Source organism: Myotis davidii, unplaced genomic scaffold (genome assembly GCF_000327345.1).
Source record: "Myotis davidii unplaced genomic scaffold, ASM32734v1 scaffold332, whole genome shotgun sequence".
Lineage (NCBI taxonomy): Eukaryota > Metazoa > Chordata > Mammalia > Chiroptera > Vespertilionidae > Myotis > Myotis davidii.
In genome coordinates, this window is record NW_006285779.1 from 6224506 (window position 1) to 6234129 (window position 9624).

Consider the following 9624-nt stretch of genomic DNA (forward strand, 5'->3'; position numbering starts at 1 on the left):
ATCCTGCCTCTCCCTCTCCTTCCAGGCAAAGCTAAAGTTGGAGGCAGCTCCCCTGGCCTGTCTTCCCCATCAGCTCGCCCCTCCTAGAGCTGTACACTCTGGCAGCAAATTTTCTCATTGCTGAAAAGCATAAGATGAAAGCGAGGTGGTGGTGGAAAGAACCTAGAGGATTTGATAAGGTGTTAAAGAGATGGAAGCAGAGGTGAGCCAACGAGTTGGAGTGGGAGAAGGTAGCAGGCGGGAGGAGAGAGGAAAGGTGCGAGGCCCCGTAATTGAAAGTCAGAATGATTGCCGGGGTTTAACAAGACATGTCAAGAGGGCATTCATCACCCAAACAGATGCTGCTGTGAAATGCAGCCGGTACCGATTATTCCCGTGAAAGGGAACCAGCTCCTTGTCAAGGTGCCTCTTGGGTAGGAGAGAAATGGGCCAACACAAAAGGCCACTGGCGTTAGGGCTGGGGGTTCTGCAGAGAATTAATGGGTTATTCATCCGAGAGGCTGGAGGCCACCCCCATTTCTTTGCAAACCCTCTTTCTCAAGCTTGGCTCTCCCTGCCTCTTCCCCCGCATCTCCCACCCCCATCCTTCCACCCTCTCTCCCAGAGGATGCTCAGCCTGCAAGGCCCTTGGGTGGGCGGCACCCCCCTTCTCCTGGCTCCCGGCCTCAGTTTCTCTATGTTTGCAGCTGGCAAGAGCTCCCTGTGTCCTCGGTTCTGTGATTCCCACTCCCCATTATATTGATTGTCCTGTCGCCTGCCATCTCTGACGGCCTGATGACCAACAGCAGTTTGCCCCCTGAAAGAGTCAGCGTGGGTATTTAGAGCTGCATCCACCATCTCTCAGCTCCGGGCTTGGCCCGAGGGAACGTGTCTGCCTTGCGCAAGCCAGGCCAGGCTGCCTGGGCAAAACCCCCCTCCACCCTCCCCCAGGATCAGCTCTGTCCCACTGGCCACTGGCAGATTCAAGGGCAGCATGAGCAGGTGACATTGGGCACACCAGCTTCTGCCCCCCAGACCGCACAGGGCACGCTGCGGGCTTCTCTGTCATGGTGCGGTCTTTCCTCTGCTGTCACCAACATCCCCAGTTGCCTCCTGGTGAATTATTTATGCCTCTTTATTTATTCAGTAAGTATTTACTGAAAGCGACTAAGTCACCACAGGCACCGAGACAGATGCCGTGTGAACGCAGGTGAGTACGAAGACGGTCTCTGAGGACCAGGAGGAAAACTGACCCTAAGCAAGCGAAGCCCAGAGGAACGTGATTATGCGTGTGATCTGCACAGCGAAGGAAAAAACCGGGGAGGGGGCTGTCGGGGAGAAGACAGAGTGGGCGGAAGGGCTGTTCTCATGGGAGTGACCAGGGAAGGCTCCCCTGAGGAGGTGACTTGGTGGCTAATCGCAGAAGGAAAACAAGGGAGCCAGGGACCCACGAGCCGGGAAGAGAGCATTCCAGGAGGAGAGACCAGCTTGAGCAAAGACCCAAGAGCTAGAAAGAGCTGGTTCATTTGAGGAACGAAAGGAACATGGAATGGTAGTGCTTATGAGTAAGAGGCAGAGAGCACCAGATAAAGACCAGCCAGGGTGGGCGGGGACCTGTCCTCCCCGCTCCCCAACCCCCCAGGCAGCAACAGCCACTGAGAGACAAGCGGAAGAGTGCTGGTCAACTTAATGTGTCCAAGTGGTAGTATTGGGGTGGCTGGGAGAGCTTCAGTGCTCCAGAATTTTCCCGAGTCTCCCCCAGGCTGCCCCAAAACTGAGTAAAAATAATGTGCCTGCTGGGCAAATGATGCCTGAAGACAAGGTTCTGATTCCTTTGCAGCTGGACGGCCATCCCACCTCCCACCCCTATGGAAAAATTCTGAGACTTGCAACTGTGTCTCCCCATCCCAAGGGGCGGGGGCAGCAGAGAGCCACCACCCTTGCTGCCCATCACGGAGCCCCCCGAAGTTAGTGTCTCTGGAGCCACAGGGGCGCCGCCCTGAGGGTTCCTTCCGTCCCTCCCAGGTGTGGACGACCCCCACCAGCACGGGCGAGGTGTGGCCCTGGCGGACTTCAACCGCGACGGCAAGGTGGACATTGTCTACGGCAACTGGAACGGCCCCCACCGCCTCTATCTGCAGATGAGCGCCCACGGGAAGGTCCGCTTTCGGGTAAGAAGGGGCCTCTCTCTCCGCCACCCTGCAGTCCTGGGATTGCAGCCCCGCCTGTGCCTCCCACCAGGCAGAGCCTGGGAGTGGGGGTGGGGAGCCACAAGAAAGGTAGCATCTGGGGGACAACGATGGACTCTGGCCCTGGCTCCTATAGCATCTCTAGTGGCCGGAGCAGAGAGAGCCAGTAGCAGAGGAGGGAGGGCAGCCCCCCAAGGTGGGCAGAGCAAAGGAGGCTCTGGGTGCGGCAGAAAACCCCATCTGTAGCCCCTGCCTGAGCTTTGCAAAATGAGGTTCCGGCCATGGGTACAGTGGGGAGTGGGGTGGAGGAGGTTGAGGCCACAGATCCAACAGCTGCCCCCTAAGGACAAAGGGCAGAGGGTGGGCAAGCCCCTCTACTCTGTGTGCCCTCTCTGAGCTGCCAGATAGACGGGGATGCCACGAATTCTGTGAAGGTCATGGAGGTGCCACCAGCCTGATGAGCTGGAGTTCGGGGCTTTCTCGAGAAGGGTAGTGGGTGGCTGAAGCTGATCTTGGGGAGTCAGGGTTGCCCTGGAGGTCCCTGGGTCTTGCCAAAAACCCCTAAGGGAGTGAGAAAGTTCCAGCGTTTGCCTGAGGTTCCATGGTCCCAGGGAAGTCTCTAGGCACCTGTGTTGGGGTGACTTCCACCAGCTCCTTACCCGTAGGCAGCCACCCTGGGGTGCTCAGGCCCAGCTGCTCGCTCCCTGCAGAGGCTGAAGAGCCAGCTCGCTGGGTGGGGAGGAGGTGTGCCCTGAACTTGGGCCACTGATCCTGGGATGTGGATGATTTGTATTCAGCTTTTTGTTCTAACTCAGGTTCTCAACCAGTAGCAATGTTGACCCCACCGGAAGACACTGAGCAATGTCTTCCTGGTTGTCACCAATGGCAGAGCGTGCTGCGGGCATCTAGTCTGCAGAGGCCAGGGATGCAAAGAACGGCCCAGCCCCGGTGTCAGTGCCGAGAGTGCCGAACCCTGCCAACCCTCTGATGGCGCCTCCCCAGAGCTCACAGGAGCAATAATAATAATAATAATAATAATAACAACAACAACAGATGCCACATTTATCAAGTGCCTTCCATGGGCCAGGAACTGCACAAAGCACTTTACATACATTATCTTGGAAGCCCAGGCATCCCAGGGGTCAGCCCCACGGGGGCTATGCAGGTTTCCATCTTTACAGGATCAATAGCATAATAACGAGTTGGAGATACTGAGTCCTCTTTGTTCCCCAGCTCTTAAGGCCCTGCACAGCCCTCCCTGGCCAGCTGGCCGGGCTCTTCATCAGCCTCATTACTGAGCTGATGGGGACAGCCTCCCTCCTTGGCCTCCCCACAGCAGGCAGCTCGCCAGCAGTCCCAGGCCGCTCACTCCTGCAGCCAACGGAGAGGGCCTGCAGTACGGGGCCCAGGGGCAGGCCTAGGCAAGGGGCAGAGGGGCACTCCCAGAAACACCACAGTGCCCTGCCCAGCCCTCTCCACGTGGGCCCTGGGATTTAGGCAGCATTCCTCCTATTTCCCAGGCAAGCCCCACACCTGGGACCCTTTTCTAGGCCCTGTCCACACTTTGGGGTCCCAGCTGGGCTATCCAAAGCCTGGGGTCCCCCTGAGCCATGGACAAGCACCTTTGCAACCTTCCAAAGCAAATGTCTTTTTAAAAATGTCAAGAGACGCCCAAGAAACAACATAATCAAACAGAGACAGCAAAACTGCAACCGAAGGCAGCCTCTGCCCCCTTTCATGAGGCTGAGAGCAGGAGCAAGGCCAGGACAGGCTGCCGGAGAGCTAGCCCTGCCCGCTCTGTGCCAGCCGTTTTACACGCAGCCCTCGAACCCGGGCCACTGTTACTACTCCCCGATGCGGAAAGTGGCATCCGATGGGTTTAGTAACTTGCCTTAAGATCACACAGCTCATCAGCGGAGAAGTCTGGATTCCAATTTCTGTATCCACCCAGCTTCTGACTCTCACAAGGAGGAGTAAGGATGTGTCCCAGAAAGGGCACAGCACCTGGAATCAGAAGCCTTGGCTATCGCCCTACTTACTAGCTATGACTATGGGCTCTCCAGGACTCAGTTGCCTCACCTGTAAAATGGGAATGCTAATGTCTGTGCTTCCTCAGGTGAGGGTGAGAAGGCTACATGTGATAGCAATCAGGAAAAGCCCAGCGCTTCACTGATGTGAATTGGAACTATCCCTCTTCCCTCCTTGTTCCACAAGCAGCTTGAGATTTCCGTGGTCCTCAGCACAGCCCCCCAGGTTCCTTACCTGGGAGGTGAGAGAGGAGGCGTTAGGTCGAGCTGCCTCATCTTGGTGCATGCACACCCACACAAGGGGCAGTCGCCCTCTCACCCGCTCCCATTCTCCCACGTATCTGTCTGCTGACCTGAAGCCTCTCTCCTCCCAGGACATCGCCTCACCCAAGTTCTCCATGCCCTCCCCTGTCCGCACAGTCATCGCCGCCGACTTTGACAACGACCAGGAGCTAGAGATCTTCTTCAACAACTTCGCCCACCGAAGCTCCTCAGCCAACCGCCTCTTCCGGTAGACGCTACAATGAGGCTCATGCCCACTCACCTTTGGCAGCTAGGGGGTCAGGAGGAAGGTGCAGGACTCAGAAGGGGCGTCCCAAGGGCTGAGGTGGAAGATGGTACCCTGAAGAAGGAGCAGAGAGGAGGGAAGAACAGAGATTGAGCAAGAGGTTGCAGGCATGGAGGGTGAATGCTGAGTAACAAGTGGGCCTCCTGGTGTAGGGGGGTGGGCGGATAGTGGGCAGAAGGATGTGGCCCAAAGTGTGCCCAGAAAAAAACACAAAAAGCGGTTACAGAGTCAAATCTGTTTAAGTATGCTTGAGTCAAGCAAATACAGGCAGGTTTTTGTTTTTTTTACTGCAGGACTTCTCAGAGCCTTTAACATGACCATAAGTATTTTTATCTCCCAAAAGGTGGATAAAATATTCCAAATAATATTTGACCACAAAATATTTTTTTCAAAGATTTTTCTATTGGGATTGGTGGTCTGCAAGACATCCTTTGAGAAATGCTGGGTGAGACCTTAATGGTAGATGAGTACATGAAGTGACCGAGTGAAAGAAATCTGTAAGCATCTGGGCATTGTGCCTAAGCAGGCAGGACTGGGTTTGTGGAGGCAGCCCTTATCTAAGAGGGGTCAGGAGAATGTTGGCATTGGGTCACCCCGAGTTCTTACTTAAAGTAGAAGCCCAGGGGCCACCTCGATCTCCTGAATCAGAATCTCAGGATGTGAGGCCCAGGAAGCTCAGAATCATGGATCGGCTGCCTCCTGCACGCCCCCTACAGGGGATCGAGCCTGCAATCTTGACTGGATGTGCCCTGACCCGAATCAAACCGTGACCTCCTGGTTCATAGTTCGATGCCCAACCACTGAGCAACACCAGCCAGGTGGAATGTCTAGTTTTAACAAGTGCATTAGGCATCAGGCATAAAGTTTGAGAACCACTGTTGGGGAGCAAGCCTGCGAACCAAGATGGCCCTGTCCTTGGTATGGAACATGCTAATGGGGCTCAGGACCAGGTGGGGAGAAAAGGGTAGGCCAGGGGCCTTGGATTCAGGAAATGGGCCAGATCACCTGCTGGGCTCCCCAAGGTCCCATCCCCTCCTCCAGGAGGGTCCCAACTATTAATAAAAGGTGAGAGCTGTGACTAAGTGCATTTAAAATATAAGTATTAACAAAGCATCAATCTTTGACTGGATGTAATCACCCCCCGGAGGCACCAGATTTACTAATTAGGTGCCTTGCAAAAAGCTTATTCACAACTTCCAGATTAATTGCGGAAGATCAATTACTCGTTAACAGAGACACTGCTTTCCTTCTCAGGCTAATAAAGTGTCGCTTGCCAGGGCCCCTGATCACCAAGGAGCCCAGCGCTCTCATCTCTGAGGTCCAAGAACCCAGACACCTCCTCTACCCACCGGCCTGCCCAAGGGCCAGCTGGCACAGGGCTGTCCTCAGACAGTGTCACCACGCAGTTGCCCCATGAATTCACGTGTTTGAGTCTCTATAGCAGCCATGGAAGTCACTTCCCAGGGACATGGCTGTGCCCCAAACCCCCTGGCAGATGATTGGGTCTTGAGCACCCAAGGCCCCCACACAGCTGGAAACTGGAAATCTAGCCCCGACCCGTCCCTGTCCTGAATGGAACATGGTCTCCGTGTAGGAGGTCCTGGAGCCTCAAAGCTTCACCGGGCTTGCGTCTGCACGTCCTCCAGCAACGCTCAGGGCGACCACAGAATGCAGCACCAGACCGGAAGCTTCATGAGAGCACAAGGGGCCCTGTTAATAACGGCAGGACAGCAGGCACTGACTGGACGTACACGCTCACACCACTTACCCATCTAAACACCACGCCTCTGGTCTGTTCTCATCTCTCCACCCTCTGCCACCCCCACTCTCTCCCTTAGCAGTGGTTCTCAACCTTCCTAATGCCGCGACCCTTTCATACAGTTCTTCATGTTGTGGTGACCCCAACCATAAATGATTTTCGTTGCTACTTTATAACTGTAAATTTGCTACTGTTATGAATCGTCATGTAAATATCTGATATGCGGGATGTATGTTCAGGGGTCGCGACCCACAGGTTGAGAACCGCTGCTAGGGGATTCCTGTGCCCACCTGCAGCCTTCTCCCTGTGTCTAGTCCTGCAGAGCAAGCAGTTGAAAAGGCAAATCTGGCCACGCCCCTCTTCCCCTTGAAACCTTTCAGAAGCCTCCTCTTCAGCACATCCCACACCTACCAGCTTTGTCCCCGGCCTCCACACTCGGACTTCCCCGTTTACCACTAGGCACCAGGCACCCCAGCTCCTCTCCGTTCTGGGCTGTGCCAGCCCCTGACCCTCATGCTGCCCACACCCTCTACTTCGCTCCTGCCTCTACGTCTGAATGCCATGGACTCAGGATGCTTGTCTCAGCTCAGCCCTTCCCCTGGGAAGCCTGCCCCGGTTTCCCAAACCTGGATGAGCTTGCCCAGCTCTGCCCTCCCCTCGCCCCTCTCCCTGTAGGCCTTCGGCACTCTTTCTGCATGAGGTTTCCTGTGGTCATGGGTCCTGAGCTCTTCCCCCCTGATACACAGCATAGCCACAGGCCCCCACGCCATGCCCAGCACACACAAGTTGCTGCAGAAGAACTTGTTCAGCGAATACATACATGCAATGGAACTGCGGGGTTTTATCCTCGGGAACCCTTACCTGCCTGGTCACCTGAACCAAAGGGTGTGTCTGCCCAGATGGGGCAGAGTCGGCAGGACCCAAGTAGTCAAAGGGACAGTGGGTGTTAGCAGGCCAGGGCATGCACACCTCCAGCAGGTGTGCACACAGCCAAGTGCACCCAGGCACGCTGCTCACATGGGTCAGCACAGACGCCCCATGTGGATGGAGGACATCACTCAGGGCATCTGCTCACCCTGCAGGCACCCTGCAGTTGTACCAATGCTCTCTGCCATCCACACCCCATAGGCTCCAGCTCAGGGGACCCAGTCCCCTCCTGAAAGCACTGGCCACAACGCAGCCCTCTGGTGACTCTGTGATTTGGGCGGACAACAGTCACCTGCAATGTGTGTGTGTGTTGGGGGGGGGTAATTAAGAGCCCCCCTAGCCCCCTGTTCGCCCCCAGATTTGTGCCACACATGTAGAGCACCCAAGGTTGGGAGAATCTAACGAGTGAGTAAAATTAGAGAGGAAAGCTCATGGCCATCGGCAGCAGCCAGCTCTGTGGAGAAAGAGCAGGACTTTTGCAGTGGACTTTTCTGGAACAAATATTACTGTGATTCCCAGTCAACACAGACAGAACCCCTGCAACCCAAAGGGCCCCATTTCCTCCCTTTGCCTCTGAAATTCATCTGTGTATCCCACAGACGTGTGCTTGGAGCGCTCTGAGAGCCAGACACGATGTTAGATGCTGTGGGAGATGCAAAGATGAATAATACATGGTCCCAGCCTGCAAAGAGCTCACAGTCTAACCGGGGAGATAAGACACATTCATACAAAGCTTTAACACAAGGCAGGAAGTGATAAAGGCCAGGCAAGTGATAAAGGCAGAGCAGAAAGGCATTGCCTCTAGTGGGACGACCAGGGAGAACTTGGGGGGGCAAGGGGGGGCGGAGTTGAACCCTGGGTACCATCCAGAACTTGAAAACCCAGAGCCACTTGAAGGAAAGGGAAGGGCATTTGAAGGTAGCTGTGTCCTTGTCCCTTCTCCATCCATCAACTGCCTTCCCCAGGCTGTCTATAACTCATCCATTAGGAAAGGAAAAATCCATTTTTACCAATCTAAGTTCAAACCCAAGAAGGGAACAGGCAGGGTGTGGCCAGGGCCTGTGAACCAAGAGTGGCCCCGTAGGCATGCAGGTGGCAGCCCCTGCACAGTGGGACCCGCGATGCTCCAGGGGCCGAGACTGGAGTAAGAAGTAGGTCTCTAGGTCCAGGGGCCGACTCAGGCCTCTGCAGCTAGTTACTCATCCATGAACAGCCTGTCTCTTCTCCTACAGCGTCATCCGCAGGGAACACGGTGACCCCCTCATTGAGGAGCTTAATCCTGGCGATGCCTTGGAGCCTGAGGGCCGGGGAACAGGTGAGGGCACCTCAGGGCTCGGCCTGCATGCCCCTGTCTGAGTGCTTCCCATTGTCTGGGATGAGGGAGGGAAGGATGAGGCAGCCAATCCCACTCTGAGGGCTAAGACCCAAGAGCAGGGGCAAGAGTGGAGGAGGGGGTGGTCCATTCTCCCAGTCCCAGGGCAGCTGGGGGCGGGCCGGCTGAGAATCTGTGGGCAGTAGGTTCTCTGGCGATGCCTTGGGGGTGGGGATAGAAAGGAGGGGCTGGGGTCCTGAAGTCTAGCCCCTCCCCTCTTGGCGCTCAGCCTGGTGTCAGAGACAGAGCGGTCTTGGAAAGGGTACTTGGTCTGGGTCTTGTTCTCCAATCCGTAACATGGGGCCAATTACATCTGCCTTCTCACCTCTCTGGAGTAGTGAGGACCCAAGGAGACCATGTGTATGCAAAGACTTAGTAGATTGATAAAAACTGTGCCAGTATCACAGGCGTGTCTAACACAGAGGCCAGAAGGAAGTCCTCATGGTCTGGATAATAGTGCCCCCCATTCCCGTGCCAAAGCCCCAGCGAAGGAAAGGGAACCGTCTTCCGTGAATTCCTAGCACGAGGTGCCTGATAGAAAGGGGAGGGTGGGGGTGGCAGCCACAGTCCCAGGCCCAGCACCTCCCCACTCGGCTGCCCCGGGGGTCCCCCAGCCGATGGCCAGAGCGCAGTCCGTGTTGTTGCAGGGGGTGTGGTGACAGACTTTGATGGAGATGGGATGCTGGACCTGATCTTGTCCCACGGAGAATCCATGGCTCAGCCGCTGTCCGTCTTCCGCGGGAATCAGGTGTGCATGGACTGGGGGACCCTCAGAGCCCAGCCCGGGGTGGTCCCCTGGGCCT

General features: G+C 55.9%; 1 protein-coding gene across 1 annotated transcript in view; it reads left to right on the forward strand.

Annotated features, from left to right (window-relative positions):
• The window catches only part of CRTAC1 (cartilage acidic protein 1), a 130809-nt gene that overhangs the window by 106627 nt on the left and 14558 nt on the right, over positions 1-9624 (forward strand). The window contains exons 7-10 of the mRNA XM_006756581.2: positions 2005-2150; positions 4570-4706; positions 8682-8764; positions 9469-9569. Coding sequence (XP_006756644.1) covers positions 2005-2150; positions 4570-4706; positions 8682-8764; positions 9469-9569 — 467 coding nt within the window. The remainder of the gene's footprint in view (positions 1-2004; positions 2151-4569; positions 4707-8681; positions 8765-9468; positions 9570-9624) is intronic.